This window comes from Coloeus monedula (genome assembly GCF_965178545.1).
Source record: "Coloeus monedula genome assembly, chromosome: 10".
NCBI lineage: Eukaryota > Metazoa > Chordata > Aves > Passeriformes > Corvidae > Coloeus > Coloeus monedula.
In genome coordinates, this window is record NC_138790.1 from 20,980,787 (window position 1) to 21,004,464 (window position 23,678).

At 40.2% G+C, this 23,678-nt stretch overlaps 1 protein-coding gene across 1 annotated transcript in view; it reads right to left on the minus strand.

Annotated features, from left to right (window-relative positions):
* The window catches only part of NAALADL2 (N-acetylated alpha-linked acidic dipeptidase like 2), a gene marked incomplete at both ends in the record, with an annotated part of 311,905 nt that extends 289,511 nt beyond the window's left edge, over positions 1-22,394 (minus strand). The window contains one exon of the mRNA XM_082287835.1: positions 22,352-22,394. Coding sequence (XP_082143961.1) covers positions 22,352-22,394 — 43 coding nt within the window. The remainder of the gene's footprint in view (positions 1-22,351) is intronic.
* Between the last annotated feature and the right edge of the window lie 1,284 nt (positions 22,395-23,678).

A 23,678-nucleotide genomic window follows, 5' to 3' on the forward strand; every position in this document is an offset into this window, starting at 1 on the left:
TAAAGTAATCACATAACAGCATCAGGCTTTCATCCTGCAGAATTTATGGCTCAGACCTTTTCAAAACACGCCTTACTGGTCACCAGCAGTTGGCAGGGAGGTAGCTGGTGAAAGCCAGAAAGCAGCCTGGCCTCCATCTACTTAGAGCTGCCAGGGTGTGAGGTTAAGCAAAGGGAATTGCACACACACCCAGCTGCTGTATGTTTGCAGAGTATGGGATGTGTGGGGGTGGGATTGGTCAGCCTCTATAGGGAACCAACTCTGTTTCTTTTTTAGGAGCGCACTCGATCAAGAACCACCTCCAGGATAAGCTGAAAATGAGCCCTGGCCACCCCTCATGCAGGACTCAGGGCACACAGCAGTCCTTGGGCAGCAGGTGTGACAGGACGTGGGGTCCCATCCCTTGGAGCAGGATCACTCAGCTCCTCTTTCTTCAGAAATCTCCCTGGAGCCACAGAGCAATCCTTGCTGGAGGCGGACAACACAACTGGCAAACACACCCATTCTAGCACTCCAGATGAAACAAAAGCAAACAGCTTTCATTCTCACACACAAGCCAGGCTCATCCCTGCTCAGAGGCCCTTTGAAGACCCAGCACCAACCTCTGCTTTCCGGGAAGGTGACAGTTTTCTCTGGAGCATGAGCATCACAGGGAGCTCAGGATCATCCTCCTCCTCAACCCTTGGCTTCCCTGGCTGGTCCGAAGAGGTTAAACTTCAGCAGCTGAGGGCTGCTCTAACCTACCTATTGACAATTTACAGATGTTTTGCTCACCTAATTTGTTCCACTATTCACAAAAGCATGCAGTTACCTTAGCAACTACTACATTATATTTTATCTCCAAGCTGCAGAGCTTTTTCTTTCCTAGAAACAAACCCCACAAGCCTACTGATAGTGCATGTAACCTTTCATATTAGTCCGACCCATTTCAGGAAACAAAAACAGACACAAGTGTAATGAAAATAACAGTCTCATTTCTAAAATCTATTCACATTTTCCATTTATGAACAGATTTTCTTTACAGATTTGTTTTATTTGACTCTTATGTTTGCTGTTTTTCTATGGGTTACGATTTGCATAAAGGAAATTAAGTGGACAAGGAGGAAGACCTGTTTTGATATAAGGAGTGAGCTGGAATCCTGGAAGATGTATTAAAGAATCAAGGTCATATCTGAAAATTGCTGCAGGAAGAAAGAAATGCCTTTATTCCAGTGACTTCTAAGTGTCTTTGTTAAATGGACACCTAGAATGAAAACACATTTATTCTTATATGGCCAACCAACAGAATGCTGACAGTTTTTCTGAAGTGAAAGACATGTTTCTCTATGAACATACCTAAAAAGAAAGAATAATTATACTTGGAAAAATATTTGCAGTTGGCTCCATACCAACCTTGCTCCTGGGCACCACAGCTTCCTGCACCACGTGTACTTGCACTCCAGTGAAACAAACCTGTTTTCAGAGTCATGTTGCCACCATGCCATGTGAAATGATGTGGCAACATGTACACAAACACTGAGTAACCTGGGACCGCCAGGCTGCCTGCAGCCAGATGAACCAGCCTCAGATCGAGATGTGACGTCCACTTCTTGAAATGTTCCTGTGTTATGGCCCAACACTGCATTGCACAGGAAGGAGGGGAGGTAAATGAAGAGGGGGTTTTTTCCAAAAGGAATATATTTCGGGACATAATTTTATTCAAATCAATGAAAAATCACAGACTGCATTTTCTCAGAGCTGTAAAAAATTATCAAGGTTTATCTTCAGGGATAACTGAAGTTAGTGAACTTGTTGAGTCTTCTGATTTCAGCAACTTACTGATTTAAATCCACAGATCAGTGCTTACACTCAATTTCTAATATATTATTTTAACTACCTTTGAAGTTAGGAATAATCTTAAATACTGTCTTGAGTTAATACTTTAATAAAATAACTTCTGCAAAGGTCTTGTACAACAGTGTGTGATAACCTTTTATAGCTGTGACAGGATGTTTGATTTCCAGCTCCCTGCTCTACAGTGCCCATTTGTGCATATTTGAATACACCAGAGAATGGAGATTCTGCTTTCTGCAAAAGTTGGATACCTTTCAAAGGTTAATTTTCCCATTAAAGATAGATAAAACAAAAAGCAGCTGGACAGAGAATTTTTCTCATCTTTCTTTTTAACAGGAAGTTGGTTTTTTTTAATCAAAAGGCACCGTATCTTTACAAAGTGATAAAACTTTGTGGGAAGCCATCAGTACCAAGTTCACTCCAAACTGAAAATTTTAACTGCAGTTAATTAAAGTGTTGGTAGGCAAGTAATCTAGCATGCAATCAGTTATTAGTAATTAATCTTCCTGCAAATCTCACTGAGGATGGGTTTGGACACTTAAGCTCTAAGTGGTTTTCCAGTTTATTGATCCTACAAGTTTTCTCCTGCCAGTTCAGACCCCAGTATAGCAAATTCAGGCCATCTGACAGGGGTTTTTTTTTTCATTTGTTACCCTCAAAAATCCCTGGAAAGGTCCACTGCCTCAGTGTGTGGCCACCAGGTTGCAAACACCTCTGCCAGTTGCAAGTCACATCCCCCCTTCAGCTTCGCCCCCTCTCTGCTCTCTCCCCCACGAGCACCTCTCCGCTGAAGCTCAGCACGACTCTGCTTTGAACCTGCACAGTCTGCAGTGCTGGAGAAAGTCACTGAAGCTGACCAGCCATAATTACCTCCCCAGCTCAGCACGTGGGGCTTCCCAAAGCCTTCTGACTATATCTGAAACCACAGCTACCTTGAACGAGGATTTGTTAATTTTTTTTTTTTTTTAGATAACAGATACAACTGTGACCTTTCCATTTAACACATGCCTTCCTATACCCGCTGTCCTGTTCTGCCCTGAACGCCACGATTCGCTCTGATCAGCGATTTTAGAGGAAGGCACTAAATTCCTGTCTGCTGGCATCTATTCAAATGGCGTTATACACTTTGAATCATCCCCTAATTCTCCCTGTTACCATGTACAATGCTCTACCCCTACCACAGATGTGAAATAACTAACTATATAGAGCATTAATAGCACTTTGTCAACTTAGCCTTTCCCTACATCCCTTTCAGCAAGGGAGATGCAGAATGAAACATATAAATTTACTCGGTTACTTTATACATTAACATTTATTTAACTTAGTGGAAAAATTTGATGTAGTTAAATGGTAGCAGGAAACCACAGTAATGCCAATACAGCATTAAAATGTATCAGTGCTTGTTACATCCTTTCTCTTACACCACTTAGAGCAAACCTCCTCTCCTCCAGCTCTACAAAAAAACTGCTACAGCTTTGATCAGCGCTATTAAAATTGCCACCACATACCAGTTTAGTGTGGATGAGTTTCAATGTTGTGGGAAAAGATTCACAACGTGTGCAACAACAACTTGTCTAGGCTGCACACAGGCGCAACCAGCACATATGAAATGAGTTACAAAAATGATATGAATTAATAGACTACTGTAATTTATGCCACTCGTTCCCTTGGCATAATGCAGCACCATGCCAGCCATTAAAATTCATAAAAACAATTCATCGCTTTTCAATTTTTACATATTTATGCGCACTCATTTGAAATGAAAATTATTTTCTTATTGACACTTTCTTCCATCTTGACAAAAAAAAGAAGAATTTTGAACATTAAAGCCTAATGACTTCAATATGTTTTGCAGATATTAATCATACTTGGAATGCCACAAAAATGAAGAGGCATTTATCCAAATCCAAAATACAGCAATCAAGTAATTAAGACACCTCATCCAAAGCCAATAAACAATATTCCAAGCAGCAAATGTGGTGATGTAATTATAGCTGTTTTAGCACCTTTGCCTATTAAGAGTATTTGAACAACAAAATAGAAATTAATGGCAACCTCAGCTGTTAACATAAACAGAAACAACTTTCCTTTTAAAAGCAAGCAGATGTATTTTCTTAAGTTCAAATGCACAAAGCATTTTCTGTAATATCCACATCACCTTTATTTAGAGCAATCAACTTTCTTTACACTACTGTATATGAGATGGTAGACATGAGACTGTTTCGTGAATTAGCACACAACTTAAAATGACTGAAATTTACAAACCACTTCATCAGAGAGAGGGAAAATCCTCCCTCCGTCTTGCAAAATAAACACAAAGTTGCAACACAAAAATTAGGAGAAAAGAAAGGCACAGGAGCACCCTGACAGGGTAAAACTATTTGTATTCATATTAACATTCATCTAAATTTATCCAGCATGAATCCTTGGTATCTTTTCTGTTCTTCATGACACAAATGGGACAAGAGGAGATGGGTGCTGGGAATGCAGCTTTGGAGATCACAAGCTGACCCTCACCCTGTTTTCCAGGGAACAGGGGAGGAAAAGAAAAAGGGAAATAACAGAGCAGGCACTAACAGCCACCTGTTAAAAAACCTACTATTTTTCTGAATACTTTGAAGAATACAATAGTTAAATTCTCATCAGCTCCGTTACTGTAAAGAGCCTGTCCAGCCTGCTATGAAGATTTTAACTCATCCCTGGTGCCCACCAGCATTCCCCTCCAGCACCACCTCTGCAACTGTATTTTGTTCTAATGCACTGGTCAGAGCCTGGCAGTCACAAGTCACAAGGACCAGCAGTCAAAACCTGTTTCCCCTGCTCGCAGTGTGGCAGAACACAGAGCTCTGCAGTCCCTGCCATGTTTTCACAGCAGCAGTACCCTCACACTGGTTTCACTCCCAAGCAGTGCTGAGGAACCAGCCACAATGTCCAGGGTGCCTGTGCTCCCCAAACACACATTTCTTCTTCTCTACCCACCAGTTTGTACCACATATGCCTGGTTCTGCTCTAATTACATACTTAGTTGGAAATCAAGCTCAGCATTCCTTACTACTGTAGTGGCACATGGGTTTTAAGCAGATTTGGCACATATTTTAAGTAAGTGTTCTAAAATGTGCTATTATATAAACCCAGATGGATAAGGTTTTCAAAATAAAGCAGATATTAAAACTTCACTGAACATTTGATAAAATATTGACATTTCCACACCCAAAATTTGAAAAGCACTTGGGAGTTATTACAGAGCTAGAAAAAGAACCTGCCAACAACAAAAGCAAACTATTTTTATTCATTTTACTGTCTTCATGTAAGTACATATATTATCAAATTGTCTGAAATCTTAAACTCTGATCAATGCCTTTCAAAAGTTTTCTACATAAGAAATAGTTTAATGCCAAGTAGTAAAACAATTATTTAAAGGGATTTTTAGACACAAAGTTATTACTGGGACTGTCAGGAGAATACACCTCTATTTTCAGAGTGATTGTGCATATTTCCCTTTGCTTTGAGAAAAAGAGGATCATTAACATTTAAATTGAAGTAAATTAGACCAATTTCTACTCTGAAGGGCCTGCAAAACAGGAAACATGATCCAGCATCCAGCAAACTGGCAAATCAAGTCTGTTACCAGCACCTCTTGAATAAAATCCTGTGTAATGTTGTGTACCCAGCACAAAACACTTTTCTCAAGAGAGGCACAGCCCATAGTGACCTTCGAACAGCCAAGTAGGTGTTAGAATAAAAACAGCCTTGAGATGCCGGGGTTTGTAGTAACTTCACATTTACAAGGTGTATGTCAGCACTGGCAGTGTTTTAGGAGGCTTTGTAGATCCCTGCATTGTTAAAGTAACATGGAGCAGTTCACTCCTTACAGTACTTACAGAACCTGAAATAATCTTGAGCCTGACACAAAGCACAACTCAAGCGGAAAAACTGAAGAAGGGTGAAAAAAGGGTTTTCATTTTCACAGACTCGCCAGGTTTCAATCCAGCCACAAGCGTGCAACATCCTGGGAGTCAGAGGAGTGTGGGATCCTGCAGGGACACGACAGAACAGGGCTCCAGGGCCCTGATGCATTACCAACGTGACAACAGATCACTGACATCCCTGTTAGGATCCAGATGTGTCACTTCAGGCTCAGATTTAGAAAAAAATCCTCTCAGTCACGCACCTGTCCTCCCCACAGACAGGTGCCACTCGGCTGCAGCTCAGCAGAGCTTCACCACTTTAATATATGGTGTCACATTAGCTGTGAGCTGTAACTGCAGGTTGAGTCCCTATGGAATAATCTGTTCTGTGAGCACCTTAAAAAGTGCCTTGGGTAGGATTAGCTTTCTGTCTCTGAACAGGAGAATGGAACAAAAATATTTTGCCTGGGAAAGGGACTGTAAAATACTGATTTGTTTGTTATTTTTGCTCTTAGGATCTTCCCATTTGTAATTTACACTTTTATTACTGTATCAAAACGTGCCAGATAAAAGTTGTATGCCAAGTGCAGCCAGGTTCATAATGAATAACATTTCAGAGCCCTAATGAGTGTTTAATGCTTTCCTAATGCAGGCAGTGTACAACAATCATTTTTATTAATCAGGTTATGAAGCTTCTTTGACAAAGTCCCTCTCTCTTCCCTCCCTCCAACACAGCACACAGCCAAGCTGGCTCAAAAGTTAGGAAAGAAAGGACACACAAACATCCCTATAAGACAGATTTAAAAAACATATTTTAAACTTCAAATAGTGCTGGGATCTGCTAGAAAAAAATGGGGAAAAAAAACTGAAGAGTAAGACTGCAATATGCTTTCATATCTTTTACACCCTGATATTGCCAACAGCAAGATTAAACTGTAAGAAGTAATGACAAGTTAAGGCTTTGTCATTTATGTAGTATGTGCAACAATGGAAACAGCAAAGGAGTCATTTTTTCATCCTATTGTCTGTGACTTAATTAAGAGGGTGTTTCACCAGACGGGTGAAAACACTCAAATTTCTCTCTTCACTGGTGGCGTGGCAGCCAAAGAGACCTGCAGAGGCATCGATGGGGATGGAGTGAAGTGTTTAAAGCCACATTTGACAGCGCTTGGAGCAGCCTGGTCTGGTGGAAGGTGTCCCTGCCCATGGCATGGGGTGGAATGGGATGAGCTTTAAGGTCCCTTCCAACCCAAACCTGTCCATGGTTCTATGACCATTCAAATGCTACAATCTCTTCTCCCCCAAGTATTCAATTTTGGAAAACAAACCAGCTAAATAAGGATTAGCAGCTCATAACATTTTTTTCCTTGTAGCATTGACCATGGAAACTTCAGACTATTCCAAATACTTGTAGTTTACCTTGTTCCACAGCTGTATGAGCCCAACTGGAGCAAATGCCATGCAACCACACAGAGACCACAGTTACCATCAATTTTTCTTCCTTCTCTTTTCTTCACATTCATTAAGCCTTTCATTCTTTATCGGAAAGGCATAGAGAGGATGGAAATCCTTACTCAAGAAAAAACATTTTTGTTGTTTCTTTCAGGATTTTAATTATCTTTCCCAAGATTAATGATCAATTACTGTTTTAAATTTGGGTTTAATTATTGTATTGGATGAAGACTGAATAATCCCTCTAATGTTTGAGCAGTCTCTGGGCTTCTACCAAAAAAATTAAATGATTTTAACACATTTTATTTTGTAAATGCATGAACTACTATTAATCATAGAATCATGGAATTGTAGAATAGTTTGGGTGGGAAGGGATGTTAAAGACCATCTAGTTCCAACCCCCTGCCATGGGCAGGGACACCTTACACTGGACCAGGTCTTTGGCAATATAAGAACAGGAAGTTAAGAATACAGCATTTCACCACTGAGCTTTTGTCTAATATTTAATGTCCCCCAAACTGTACTATTTCTGTAAGTAGGAAGTCCTTACCAAAGGAAGTGTCCAACCCCCAGCTGGGTTTTTTCAGAACTAGCTGCAAGTGTCATTTTTGCAGTTAAGCATGCAAGCACTCCAACTCAACTCACAACCCTCACCTAGCACAGTGAATGGAAACCAACAGCAGTATAAAACCAGGCATTTCTGTTAACACTTACTACCAAAATAAACAGATTTCTGCTGCTTGCTGGTAGACAGCAGGACGAGAACAGCATGCTAAGCCAGGCAAAAAGCAAGGGGGTTCCTAGATAAGCACAATGTCCCACAACAGATCTGGGTTACTGCATCTCCTGCTTGAAGATTTTGAGATGCCAGTCACTGTGTTTCTGACATGGGATGAAATCTCCAGTGGACTGAGCCCATCATTTCCAGGGTATTTCCATGCCCTGTCAGCACTCACACTGCTACACTGATACTCCTGACAGATTCCTGGAGATCTATTAGCAGTTTACTCTTGCTGATTAAATGCAAGGCAGCCAGACAGCAATGCAAATTAGTTAGCAGGAAGAATCATTAGAAATTTGATTCATTATGGGAAAGAAGACAATAACTTCAAATAGGACTATTAAAGTAGTTAAAAACACATTTTCACTATGCCCTAATTTCAGTTAATCATAAAAAGACAACAAACTGTCTAGAAATGTTAAGTTTTGATTGGAGAAAGGGAAACTTTAATAATGGATAAAGGCAACATCTGCAGGATGTTGAGGTTTTTAAAAAAGACTGACCTTATTAAGAAAAAAGAGCATTCATATTCATGTGGAAGTTAAAATCTGTCTTTAATGATTTAAGACTAAAAGCTAATGGGCACAAAGCTGGGTATATAAAATACAGTAATTATACAGTCATAATCATACACAAAATGACTAATATGATAATGTTTGTGTTTAATAACACGATATGGATACACTGTCACAATGGCCTTAGTAAATTAACCATAGGCTATTGTACATTATTTCTCTTTGACTCCTGCTCCCTCACCACCCAACAGCTCTGCAGAGCCCCAGCATCACTGACTGCAGCTGAAAACATCAGTTACTCTTGCATGAAATTGAACTTTATGAAGAATAGGAAGCTACTGATGATCTTCAAATTCGGAAGCATAATAGAAATGCTTATCTTTATACTTGGCATAATTTAAACATTTATACACTAGTAATTTAAAATGGCTGCAATGCCTCACGGTTACGGGGTTTACAAATGATAACTGAACAACCCAGGAACATTTAAAATTCTGCTTTTTCAAATGGCCTGTCTCAGCATTCTGCTCCTATTCTGCTCCATGGAATATAGGATTTTAATTTTCTCCTATTACAGTAAGCAATCATGCCTCTATCAGTTTTCCATCTTCACAACAGATGTGCATATTCAAAGACCTAAACATTCACTTTCCAAAACAAATACCAAAGTCAAACCAAGACAAAACAAAAAATATGGCCAATTACAACTTTTAGCCCAGAAATGCCATAAAAAACCAGAAAACAAGAAAAAATGCTCGCTATAAACAGCCTGTCAAACAGAAGCACTCCAACAGAATAAACATGACCCTTTTTTTAATATACACAATCAACTGCAACTTGCCTTTCTCAAATGAATTTTTCAGACCTAAATTTTGTATTTAGTAACGTATTTCAGGATGGAAACAGTCAATTTCATTAATTATTCTTTTTTTTTGTTTCCCTGCAAATCTAGACATGGGTCACTGGGTGGACTGGATACTCCCTCTTCCAATTCTGAATGAGAAATATACACAAGATAAAGTGAGTTAAATGAAATGCAGACATTTTTACTGCAGTCTTTAAGAGGAAGAATTCAAATAGACTATGATTATCAGGACAAACTTGCTAAATATATTTAGCAAAAACAAACACGTCTGTTTGTGCTTATAATGCCTGTAATTGGTTGAAGTATATTGCTGCAAGTCAGGAAAAGTTTTAAAGCTTGGGTTCAGTTCAAACCCTCATTCTCAAAGATTTGTGTTTGCTTATCAGCTAAGAATTTCCATAAAGGAAAACAAGATGACCATCATGAAATTTCAGTGGGCTATTTCACATCTGGCCAGAAATAACTGAAAGATACCAGCTGGGTTTCATCCCCTCCACTTAGGACCTGTCTGCACTCACAGGCAGCGAGGATGAAATGCCTGAACACAGCCAGAGTCCCACAGCCAAAAAAAGAGAAAACAACACAAACTCCACTTTTAAAAAGCCTGAGTTTTGAAGACTGAGATTTGATTTGGACTGAACTCAACTACTCAGACTTTACCAGAGTTGTGCTGCAAACTGAGGTTGCTGCATTTTTAAAACCCTGACAAATATCTATATACATGAGCCTGCTTTATCAGCAATTTTGTTATTTTTCCTGGGATGCTGAACTCTGCTGAAAGAAGCCTCATTCCAAGACTTCAGCATATAGAAAACTCTGATTCACTTGCTCCCAAGGCAGTTTATTTACTAAAGACTGGTACAAAATTAAACAATAAATTAAATCTGAGTACAATTTCATGATTGGGTTTAAACAAACATCTGTTGCTGAGACAACAGAAAAGCTTTTTTTAAAAAAAAAACATCTCTTCTGAAATATGAAGGTGATTTTTCTTTCCTGCATCTTTTAGCTTTGTTGTAATTGCCACAAAAGTTGCAATGCAGTTCAAATGGCTGCAGCTGACACCAAACTGGGGGAGGGTTGGGAAGGAACAATCCAAATTTCTTAAACCCAACAGCTGACAAACAGACAAACCAGGTTTTACTGGACCTTATCCTCATTCATTTAGAGCACAGCAGGAATCATCCACGCTGCAGAACTGGGACACAGACCTTAAATCCAGCAAAATGTTTCCTTTTGGTCTGCATTAAAGACAAAAGAATAGACAGAAAGAAAGCTACAATTTTACATAAATAAAAGAAACCAGGGAACACAGTACTCTGAGGCTACATGTATCTAGACACTAATACTACTCCTTTTGGTCTCAGAACCAATTTGATTTTTCTCTTGCTTTTGGGAAGATCTAAAGGAGAAAAAAAACCAGCCAACACCACAACACACCTCTTCCACCTTTGCAGACTCTGCTCAGGAAAGGTTTGCTGACCAAGGTAGGAGAAATAATATGATTATTGCCTGTGGATGTACCACTAACTTTCTAGGTTAGGAGTACAACCATGTACAGGAAAGGCAAAAACCATAAACCCTAAGTTTTTAAAAGGTGAATTCAGCAATAAGCTAAGTCTGTAAACAATGGTGAACTTTAACCACTGCTCCTGTGTGTGTAACCACAGAACATGTGCAACAAGGTCTTGCACAACCCTCCCTCACTGCTCTGCTCGTTTGTCTCTGTCCTGATCTCTGGGAAGGGCCCAGGGTGGGCAGAGAGTTCGTTCTGAGTGCTCCTGGTTTCTGGAGAACAGCTGTAGGCAGAGCAAGATCACTGTACTGCCTGTGCATACACACATTCCCAGCCACCACCAGGCCTCCACATGCCATGGGCTTCAGGTCACAGACCAACTAGCTCCTGTGCTTGCACCACCATGAAACTCTGGGACAGGATTTCCAGATGTGTAACCTGTAATCTCTGATCTTCAGCTGAAGAGTGCAGTGGTAAGTGAAAGACTGGTTTATGGACCCTTGAGATGTCCCTAAAAGATGTGAAGGGGCACCTTCAGCAGAGACAGATGTCAGCACCTGCTGTTTTCTGACTCCAAGACAGCCATGTCAACACTGGAGGATACAGTTTACCTTAAAAATACAAAATGCAACGATATCAGAATAAACAAAACAATGCACTGCATTTCCAAGCCAAACTTCAGCTTTCACACTTAAGAAAGACTGCATTTGGGATAACATTTGACTGAAGTAAATTTAGGGGGCTGGATTTTTTCCCCAAGATACCTGAAATCTTCAAATACTTAGCATTTCCATTAGTCAAACAAATACCAAATCATTATGCTAGATAAATTTCCATCTTCGATTAAAAAGAAAAATAAAAGAAAAACAAACAAACAAAACCACACCCTCCCCCCTCCCCCCGAAACAATCCCTACAAATACTCGAGAATTCATGCACAAAGAAAACAGATATTTACATTATAAAAGGAACTGGAAATGTCATAAAGCAGAGTAAGAAACAATACTGAAGTTATATACAGGGAACCTTTCACTTCTGGATCACTTGTGGAGTGTGCTTAGAGCTACTTAGTCTGACATTGAACTCTAAAGCAAGAGATTAAAGGAGAAGTGTTCACTGCTGTACACATGGCACTGGAGCAACTAATCCCTCCCTCACCCAGAAACCTGCCCTGAATCTTCCACACGGCAAGGGATGGAGGGAACATAAATAATTACATCCAGACTCGCATTCCAACCTGTTTTATAATCCTATTATTAGTATAGTGCCTGGAGTGTTTTGGATGTACGGCCAACTGGGTGTTGGAAAAGTCTGTCTTGAGACAAGGAACACTCTGGGCAAGGTGGAAACCTACTCCCTCATTTGAGGCTCCTATCAGCGCAAAGAGAAGTGGCTGGTGCTGCCAGGTTTCCCAACTGACCACAACTGCAGCACAAATGTTTTCTGGGCAAATTATCGTGTTCATTTTGCTCCTCATTCTTTCCCAGCCTTTCACTTCCCATCCTTCATAGTCAGAGTTTTATTCATCCTCTGGATTTTTAGCTCAGCTCGTTCAAACCCCATAGTTTAGAAAAGCTTCCTTTTGCACAGAAGACCTTGTTTTTTCCATTCCATTTGAACACTCTCTTCTACTGTTAGAAATGAGCCAATTAAACCTACAAAGGCACTTGTCAGTAGTCCTTGCCTATCGTATTTACCTTCCTAAGATAAAGGCACTTGAGAACTATTGACGGAGTTTAACCCTGCACTGCCTGCAGAGCACGGGCAGCTCCTGCTGCTGATCTCAAATGAGACTCGAAGGTAAAAAGTGAAGCAAGTGATTTTCACAAAGCAAGACAAGGGGCAACCCAAGCCCACAGAGGAAATCTGTTGTTCAACCAAAAATTGAGGTAAGTCCTTTCTTAGCCCATCTCTGGCTTTGAGTCTTCAGAGTACAAGACAGCACCGAGCTTTAATAGGTGCAAGCTGCCACTCTTCTCTCTCTTCCTACCATAAAGAGCCTCTCCCTGCAAGTAAATATTCCAAAATTCAGTGACAGACACCTATTGTTATAGCAGACACCACGCTATAGCAAGCACAGATTCCCTCCAAAGAAAAAGCCAATTAATTGCATGTCTTACAATTTGTTAAAAAGAAAAAAAAACAAACAAAAACCCCAAAGTTTAATTGCTTTTTAATATAAAATCTTTACACTTTCTGCAGATGATTAGGTTATTTCACAGTTTATTATAAAACATTTTCTGTTATCATTAAGTGAAAATTAATAGTTTTCTGGTGTAGTGGCTGGAGTGTAGTAACTGCAGTGACACACCAACATGAATTTTAAGTTGCTGCGTACGGCAGCAGTACAAATCTGACCTGCCAGCCAGAAACAATAGACAAAAAAATCCGAGTACATAAAAATTAGAGCTTACATTTTTCAAGGTGTTGAGCTTCCCTTTGTCACCAAAATAAATGGCAGAACATATAAATGGCAGAACTTTCCTGGAGTACAAGGCCTAAATTAAACAGCTAAAGGGTAACTGCAGGTCTGGGTTCAGAAGCTGTTGGAAGCTTTTAGAGAGAGAGAACTGGGTATTTCAATGACTCTTTTTCCCTGGGAAAACTGCACACATTTCATACATTTCACTCTTTTTAGAGAATGAAAGCAGACAAAAAAGTATTATTCAAGTAGTGCTAGGGCTCTTCAGAGAACACAAAATTGGGGATGGTGCAGTGTTTTAAATTTTGCTGAGAGGGCTCTGCAGTCAGATGGAGATGCCACCTCAGTCCTGCTCTGTAAAGTGAATGCAGATGCAAGCTTTGATTTAGACATCCAGTCCTACATGAAAACATTTAAGATAGAACTTGCCAGCAAAATCCTTCAGAAACCGCCTGATTGCTCCGTGTCCTTGAATCGGCCACAGCTGTCTGCCTCACTGAGGTCCATCCCAAAAAACACTTGATGCTCACACAACACATTTTGTCTCTGTGTGCTCTTAATAGGCTTCCGTTTACCTGCTGGAGTACAACCTGTCAGCTTGGCCACCTCAAATGCCTGCAAGCCTCAACAGTATTTGTTTCTATCCCTTTTCTTCAAAGCCAGGCTGAGTAAAGGCAGCCAGGAGGGTTCAAGCATCAATACACCACTGGCAGATACTCTTAGGGGGAGCAATTTCCTGCCGAAGAGTTGGCAACAGCCACCACAAGCTGCCCCTCTGAAGTCAGCTTTGTCCTACTTTGCTTAGTTTACTTCTTTAGTGAGAGGTCACAGTCCTGTGCACAAAGCTTGAGAAACTTCAGGTGTCGTGTATGGTATCACATGGCTCACCACAGGGTGAAGGTAAGAAGATGAGAATTTAAGTAAAACTACCAAAGCAGGAAGGGACAGAAGTGCTTCCATCCCTTGTTGTAATCGGGAGAAAAGTACAGTATTTCTCAAGGGTGTTCTTAGGAGTCTCCTTCACAGAGCAGCCTGTGTCCACGGTAGAGCTTTACAAACATCCTTCCTTTTAATATCTATGTATCAACATAGTGCTTGGCACTAACACTGGGTTCACTGTATCTCTGCATTGAGCCAAGAGCACTCCTTTGTCTCAGGACCACACAAATTCCCTCCTTGCTTCAGACATTTGGAGGGAAAGCACAAAGTGCTTCTGGTCTCCCAAGCACCTGCTCAGCATTCAGAGAGCCTCTGTTATATTTCTGTCATCGTGGTGAGCTGCCCTTGATTGTCCTTCCAAGGGCCAGCTCTCTGGAGCTCTCCAACCCATTTTAACCTATGTAGCTCCAATTCTCTTGGACAGGGAAGACTATCTTTCATCTACCTCAAAGACCATTTTGGACATGGGAAAAGAAAGGGAGCTTTATGCTACTTTGCCTACAAGGACACCTGCACTCAGGTTTTACTGGAGTACAGCAGTATTTCCAGTCACCTAAAACAATTATTTTTGGGGGTCACTTACAATCAAACCTCATGAACCACAAGCAGACATGCCACCTAACAACACATTTGGTTCTAGGCCTTATGTGGAATAGAAAGGTGGTCTGCATTTCTCTTTTTCTGTTCTCAGCACATCCTGCTCTGAAATTCAAACTTCTTAAAAAGCTTCTCCCTCCACTCTGAAACATCTGAGTAAGAGCTCACTGTGATGAGGAGCCACTGATTTCAGAGGAGATCAGAATTTCAAGGTTACTATTTTAAGCTGGCCTTAGAATTTTTACACTGACAACCATCATCTAACAGCCCTGGTTCAAGGAAAAAAATGCAGAGTAAGGCTCCAGCCTTTGTCTCATCTGGTCCTTGAAATTATAATTCTTCCACAACAGAGAAGTTAATTGAATTCCAAATTTAAATGTACCTCTAAGACAAGAAACACACTGTACACATTACAGCATCCCATGGTGAGAAAGAGTCTTTGATAGAATTAGAATTTGCTTTCTTGCATCTCAAATGCAAATTTCTCTGGAGATAGCTAAAAAAATCTGGTAAGAAACAAAAAACTCTTCAGCAATAAAATATTTTTAGTACATAAACAAACCAAAATATTCTCATTTGCATATGGTACATCTTCATCTCCTGTGACATTTTTTATTTTTATCCTATATGACAATGCTACTGACAAACTAAATAACCAAGAAAAGCAGGCGACATTTCTGATGCCAGATGCTGAAGATCAATAGCTATTTCCATGAGTTTATGGCATAATTAAAATTTGTAACAGGAATAATTTCCTCTTCAACCCCTCAGGCGAAGTCTAGAATTATTGACTAAGTCTAAGTTATGTAGTGTAGCATTTGTTATTATGTTTATGGATAATATAAAGGATTTTATGCTTTTTACATGTAATCTGGTAAGTATGGAAACAGTAACTAGGAAAGAACTCTCTGTATCAGGAGAGCAAGAGTTACAAACATTTTGTTGTTCAGGTATGCAGAAGACATGGGTTTATATAATTTTCTGCTAGTTAAGCTGTGCTACAATTTACAGGGAGCAGCCACAATGCCCATGAACTACCAGAGAACTGAATTTCCAGTCCCTCAGAGCTCACAGTGCCTTTGCCCCATGAAGGCAGCATCCCAGGGAGGGGGGTGCCAGAGACACTGGTGTTGCCAGGAGCTGAAGCAATATATGGCAATTTAAATTAAATTTACTGCCATATGGGAATGGCTTTATATTTATAACCCAAAGAGTCTGCCTATGCTTTCCTCTACCCAAGGATTACAGACAGCAAAGAAGAGAGAAGAGCTGATCAAGGACAACGACACATCACATCCATAAGAAAGGAGAAGCAACAATTCTTCTGCACAATCATCATTGCCATTACTTGGGTTTGCTGTAACTTCAGACTTTCAGGTCAAATAGACGCAGTTTAAAAGTGAAAAGATAGGTATTTGTTTGCTGTCAGCCGTAAAAACTCATCCCTGGGCAGTGTAAGAATAACAGGATTGTTTCTTGCTCATGCCTCAATCAGTGCTAATAACTACACAAACCAAATTAAACCCTCTGATACCAGTGCAACCCCATTACTTTCACTGCATTTTCACAAATAAAACTAGAAAGTTGGTAAACATATCTGCTGATGAAGCACAAGAACAAATATAGTCTGACTCAGTCCCTCTTTGCAAGGCTAGCAGGAATAAAACGTGGTAAACTTAATTGTGTTATGAAGGCACAGAAAATCTGAGCTTACACAGACAGCAGAAATGCCACTTTTAAAACCACTATTTGAAGAAAAAGATGAATATATATACAAATTGACAAAGCCAGCTATTATGCCTAGCACTATGGATTCACAGTAGCATTTGGGCTAAAAACCACAGCTCCACTTTCTCTAACTGCTTCTACAGGGATAGATTTAGTAACTTTAGCTTATGCTTTTTATTCTCCTGAATGCTAAGAAGAGCTTCAGGATATGACCAAAATATAACCAGAACCATGAAACAAGAAAAAGTCAGAGGCAGCTGCAGCAACACTCCAAGAGAGCTGACCCTTGGGACCAGGCAGGCCCAAAGGAACCCTGTGGCTCTCCACCAGCTGGAACATGAGAGTGGACCCTAAAAACCCCAGAATTTAAAAATTTGATTGGAAAGCTCCAACACCACACAGAACATGCACATTTTTCTCAAAAGGGAAGAAGATAACAAGTCTCTTTGAAGAGACTCTCTCACCGTTGGTTTGCAGTGGATTCTAGCTACTTGCCTGGTGTACATGAAGTCGATCTTTGTTGCTTCTCTGATTGCTGACTAAATGCAAAATGAACAGTTTTGCAGTTATTAGTCTCAGCTCTATATATCCCACAACCAGGAGATTAATTAAGAGACCAGGCCTTGAGGGGGGGTGGGTAGGAAACAGAACCAAGCAAGCAAACCACCCAACACAAAACCAAACAACCAGGAAAAAATATTCTAAAGACCTGGATCAGAATGACATTGCAACAAAAACCCAACCTTGCTTGTCTTTTTAAAATACGTCTCAAGAACTCACTGCAAGACATGATGGCATTTAGGACACTGTGGTGGTCATCAGTGGAGATGCTGGTTTTTCAAGGAAAGGAAAAAGACAAATAAAATAAAACTTCTCACCATCACCACCTTTTTCCACTAGGGCTATGGAATGAAATTCCTGTAGAGAGAGAGAAAAATTTTCAGCCACTTCCAGAAAACTTCCAGTACTTGAAGAAGGAGGAAAAAAGAGAGCTTTTCAGGACCTGCTATGAATGCAGAGCACTCTTTAGTTTATGAACTAGTTCATATCTGCATAAGAAGTTTACATAAAACTAGATTCCCTTTGCCTGAACTGCTCAGATCACATTGATATTCCCACTGCGCCAAACTCCACTCTTTGCTTTTCTCCTGTAAGTGACTGACTTTCAGAAAAGAGGTACAGGAGCAGCCAAAATAAACATAACCCTTACCACACACTGAACAATGATGTATTGGGGGGAAAAACCAACAGTTTCCCTTGGATCACTTCCCTAGTTGCAAACACTGAACCTGACAGAGCCTACTGCTGACAAGGGTTTATTCCTACATTTGGTAGGATTTCAAAGTTTAAAGCAGCTTTATGAGGAAAAGTTTTCAGACACTTTGCAAACATCATCCTCTTGCTGTACATCTACTACTTTCAATTTCACTTTTACTTCTTGCAGCAAGATGTTGCTATCTTGTTTCATTTTCAGGCACACATATCAGGATGCAATCATCTGCAACACACCTTTAAGAACTAGAAAGGATCATAACAGCAAAACCACAATAATACCAAGCAGATTGTGAGCTGGAAGTCCTGGGCTTGATACCCAGTTTTGTGGTCAATTCTCACCACTGCAGACAGATTCAGTCTCATCATGCTTCAGTTTATGCAGCTTTCTCAGATTTAATATGTTTATAATAGTGATAATATTTCTGTAGAACTGAAATCTCAAATCGTGATTCGTGAGCACACATAAACTGGAAAGTGAAAGCTAAAAAATCCCAGATATTCCTGTGATAAAAGAGTTAAAAGCACCCCGAAAATGCTAGAATGACTTCAGCTGAAATAAAAAGAGTGCTCTGTGCTGTTCCCGCTGCTGATGGCTCTGTGGGACTATTTAAATCTTGTATTTTTCACAGCACTAGGATAGTGATCAGAACATACTTCTCCAGCTCTCTGGATTCATCACTTTGAAATGAAAGTCAAAAATCTACAGGAGGTAGCAATAAAATGAATTATTTTAAATTACCCATTGTTACTGTACCTGGTTGGGGAATAGAGCCAAGCTGTGCAAGAAATGCTGTCACAGGAAACCCTGGCTATTATAATTCAAAAAGAGCCAAAAAGGGACCCAGTGATGTTCTGTGAATAACTGTCCACAGAGCAAACCTCGATTTGCAGGGCTGAGGTCATCCAACGCCAAGGGGAGAGGAAGCACTTTTACAATGCACCTTCTGAATTACCACTTTTTGTCAGAGAACCCCCCAGTTAATAACTGCAGCTGATTACAGCATTCATTAGCATTATTCAGAATCCTGCTCAAAAACACAAACCTGAAAGAAAATTCTTCATATAGTCTGGCAAGCTGGGTAAACCTAGTGGCCAAGAAGCCCTCTCAGCAAGAAAGACATTTGAGATGGAAATTTGCTTTCTGGGACATTCCCTTCTCAATTCCCACTGCTACACGCAAGCATGCCAGGATCTTTATGTAGGCTCTTGATATTTTCCTATCACCTTTCTCAGCAAAAAGTAGTAGCTGCTTCTTTCAGACCTGGTCTGTAAATATTTCATGAGACTACATATATATTGATCTAAAAATCAACATCAGAACACAAGAACAAACCCTAAGGAACACACACTCGGAGCTGATCCAAAGCCCAGATTAATCATGGAGGGAATCTGAACTTGCTGGAAACTGCTTTTAGAAATAATACAGTTGTTTAATCATATATCTATATTAAATATATATATAATGAAACCAGTTATAAAAATGCTTACGTTATGCTAATAAACAGCACATAAGGGAGGCCTGATAAAACCCAAATTTTTCAGGATGTTTTATTAATAATGCTCATATGACTCCTCTCATTCTTGCTCACTTACTTGTGCCTCTCAAGACCCAAAAGAACAAGCTGTTTTAACTTGAAATTCTCAATTCACCTCTCTCCTCTGTGGGCCAGAGGCAAGCACAGATTACACACACTTAGCAAGCCACCAAAGTTGCTACCATCATCTAGCAACACAATACAGTGTATAATCAATTACAGCTCATGTACAATATCATCAAATTAAAATTTACAGTAATTGCATCTTGTGGGGCTTATATTGTCACATTCTCCAGTAAACAGTACTTAATTCACGGGAAGACTAAAAACAACTACTCGTGTGAAGGCAATGGATCTTGATTCTAAAAGCAAAAAACCCAACAACGACAAAAAGGGAAAAAGCCCCAAACCACCACAAAAATACAAGGTATTCTCAGCGAGTTTCAGTGCACTTCTGGAGGGCTCTCAGTGCACTGCCTCAACAACGAATCAATCTATGGCTGCCAGTCAAAGCCCCATTGTTCAGAGCTTTGCTCTTTTCACTTGTCACACCCAGGCTCCGGGAATGGGCTCTGAACCATTTCCAGAAGCAGCAAAACAACAACAGAACAGAACCAAGGGTTAATTTATTCTCTGGGCTTACTGTACTTGGTGCAAAACAAAAACGCTGTGACGGCAGAGTGACCTTCTATTTACTGATTGACCAGATGGCGAGAATTACTGACTTATGTAAGCCCCAAGCCTCCTTCCCCATCTGACGGCTGCTGGGGGAAATCAAATAAAGGGCTCTGCATAGTCTTTAGTGCTCCAGCCTAATCATCACAACACCATTAGAAGAAAATGCTGCAGGGAAAGGCAAGGAGGGAGCAGGACTGAAACCCTGGATCCTCAAACCCAGGTTTTTTTTCACAGCAGAACTGAAGCCATGGGCACAGCACAGCAAGAAGGTTTGTGCACCTGCTGCCCAGGCCGTATCTCTTTTGCTAATGAATAAGTGAAGCCAGCCTCCAGGGCTGTCAATCTGGCACCTTTAGTAATTCATACAAGCCTCAAAGTTCTCTAAAAATAAATAACATGAAAAGCAACCCAAGTTGCTTCACTAGCAGTGGTTTTGACAGGTATCTTGAGTAATGTTAATCTTTGCACCTTTCTTTCCTTAAAAAACACCAGCTGAATCACCAATTATTTGGGATAGTTTCTAAAAACAAGCACAAATGGAAATAAGGTTGATGGCAACTGATAAAAATGAAACTGGGGGTGTGCACGTGTGTTTGCATGTGTGCACACAGAATATTTTGATTTAAAAACCAGAATTATTGTGCAGCCCTAATTCTTGTCCCATTTCCACTAATGCAAACCAAGAGGAATTCCATTTGACTAAGCTCACTTAGGCTAATGGAGGAAAGGGACGAATTAAGCCAGAATCACAATCACAGTTCCCAAAAAGCCTGTATAAAATACAGCGTGATTGAAAATATTTTCCATCAGTTTTATTCGTAGATTATATTGGCAGAAGTGACATAGCTCCTCACTTACAGCACAGAAAGTAAGATTGGAATTAGACTGGATAACCTTCTGAGCAGCAAACCCCTGTAACCACAAGTCAGGTCCTGAATGAAGAAAAGAGAGAAAGAAACAATACCAATTCTTTCATTACCATGCCTGAAATGGTGTTTAGACCTGTACAGCACTGAATATTCCTAGTGATTTATTCAGTATTAAAATCTGGATCAAAATCTAATTTGCCACCAAACGGTTTCTGGATAGTTCCTACATTCTTATTAACATACAGAAAAAAAAAAAAGAGGGGAAAAAAAGGCAGTGGAATAAAAGTACTCTTGTGAACTTAACCTGCTCCAGCATTAATGGAGTTATTCCCTATTAAATACGGGAATCTGAGGCACACATTTGAACCCCTGGATTACATGTGTGCATGCATATAAAGAATAACTTCAAGGGGAAAATAGTAACACATCTTGTCATAGACTGACTAGAAAGTTACCACTCCAGCTCTCAGAAAACCTTTTGCAAATTTTACAATAGTTTAAGGATTCTTGCAAAACACAACATAGACACAAAGCTTTACCCCTTGTGTGCAAAGCAGGAGAAAGAGGTCAGGAAGAGACTGGTAAAGTCAAGCAAAAGAAAAGCATGGGTTGAATGTCAGGGGAAAAAACACACTGAATGCTAAGAAGATAAAATAATGGAATAATTCCTCAGGAAGATACTATTTTCTGGGATATTAAAACAGCCTGTTGAAAGAAAAAAGGGCTACTGGGAAAACATTCTTTCTCAAAGCAAAAATTTGACATTCATGTTGCAAAAGAAGGACTAAGCAAGATTTATGAAGTGTTGTGTTCAGGATTCTACTGAAAATTTAAAATACCTAGCACAGAATACTCTGTTCTTACAGTTAGTCACACAAGTGCCCACAAGGGCTATTTTGCATGCATGTATTGGTGTAACCTCAGCACAGCCCACAAAACGAAAAAAAAAAAAAAAATAAAAGCAACAACCTGGAATAAACCACAAATGCTAAACAGAAACAATATCCTCCATCTCCCTGCATCTGCCATGCCCTGCTCACATGCAACAGGCACGAAATTTGTGCAGAACAGTTGAGCAAAGCACTTCCTACCCAAAAACCATTTGCAGAAGGTTTAACTAAGCCACAGAACAGTAACCCCAACATCCACAGATCATCCAAAGTTTAAAGCAACCTTTACAGACAATACAGTGCCAAATGTTTACACGATCTTATCAGACCTTTCCTCGCCCTCCTAAATTCAAGCAGTGGATTTTTTTCAATAACGTATTGCAGAAATGAGTGAGGTGGATTTCCTCCTTTCCCCAAAACACATGCAAGGACACGTTCCCTCCTGCGGACACGGAGCCACAGCCGACAGCAGAACAAGCTCCCACACGCAGACCAAGGATGCCCCAGAGCTCCCGAGAGCACAGCATTCCACAGGCTGCACGTTCTTACCCGGCTGGGCTGCACTTGCTGCACTGGGCTCATTCTCTCCCATTTCCACAAAATTATAAACTCCCCTGAAAGGAGCCGAGCCGTTCCAGCCAGTGGACTTGGTCGCCGTGCAAATTCCGACCTCCTGACTTCCAGCTGCGGCACGGTAACCCTATACCTGACTTTCTTCTGGGAATAATTAGTATCCTGCTTCCTGAGCTACCTGAGCCTGCCTGACCTGTTTCTCTATAAACTGACATCATATCCTTTGATCTGATTTGATTAACATGTGCTTCGGGCAAGGCTGCTTTGTCTCCTCCTGGGCTCTCCTGCTCCTTCGCTCCCCACCCTCTCCTTTCACTTTCACACAGGCAGCAAGATGAAGCATATCTCTGTTTCGTGGCAGGTGTTTTGGACAAAATGCCAAAGGCCACAGAAAGTTTGCGACTGCTTTTAAAGAACCTCTAAATCTGCATTTCGTAGGAAAACTAAACGTTAACTATGAACCCAGTGTCTGGGATGGGAACTTTGCAGCTCTCCACCGCAGAGGACAATGATTGCTGCCGATGTAGCGCCCCTTGGAAGAATCTTTGCAAAGAACCTCAGACCCAACCCATCCTTCCCCTGCCTTTCCCAAGGATTATCCCCAAGGAAAATGCTTTCCTTCAACACTGCAGTTTCAATATTATTTTGACTGTTTAATAAAAAGGGCTTCTAAACAAAACAAAAAGTTGTTTTGCTTGTCTTATCCTCCCTCTCCAGCACAAGGAGATAATCTTATCCAGCCACACTCCCAGCTGAGTTCCAAGAAAATATTTGCTCTTTTCTGCCACATAAATCAAATAACAGGTGTCTGATACATTTGCAATCAATTAGCTGAAAAAGTACACTTGTCTCTCTGCCTTCAAAGTCAGTTTTATTTCAACATTTACATTTGCAACTGCCAATGACAAAAATCAAAGAGAAGATACAGCATTATTTTAAAGGAACAAACAATTGCAACTTAAAAGAGGTAATTAGCTCTTACCATCTGGATTACACTCAAAACGGTCTAATCAACGGCGTTAGAAATTTTTTTAATCCAAAAGCAATTAAGTCTGTTTTTAAAACTAAAATGTGTTGTCTTTTTCTTCCCTTTTTAAAGTACTGAAACAGAAACACAGAGGGTAAAAAAATGGAAGATGAGTTTTTCAAGATCATTTGATCATTCAGGCTAGGTAAAGCGTACCTTTCAAGTAAAATTTCTGAAACAAACTATGTTAATTCACACAAAAATCTCATTTAGAACTAAGAATATCCCCACAAGCAGTAACATCCCTCAAGGTAAGCATCACATAAGCAGAAGTAA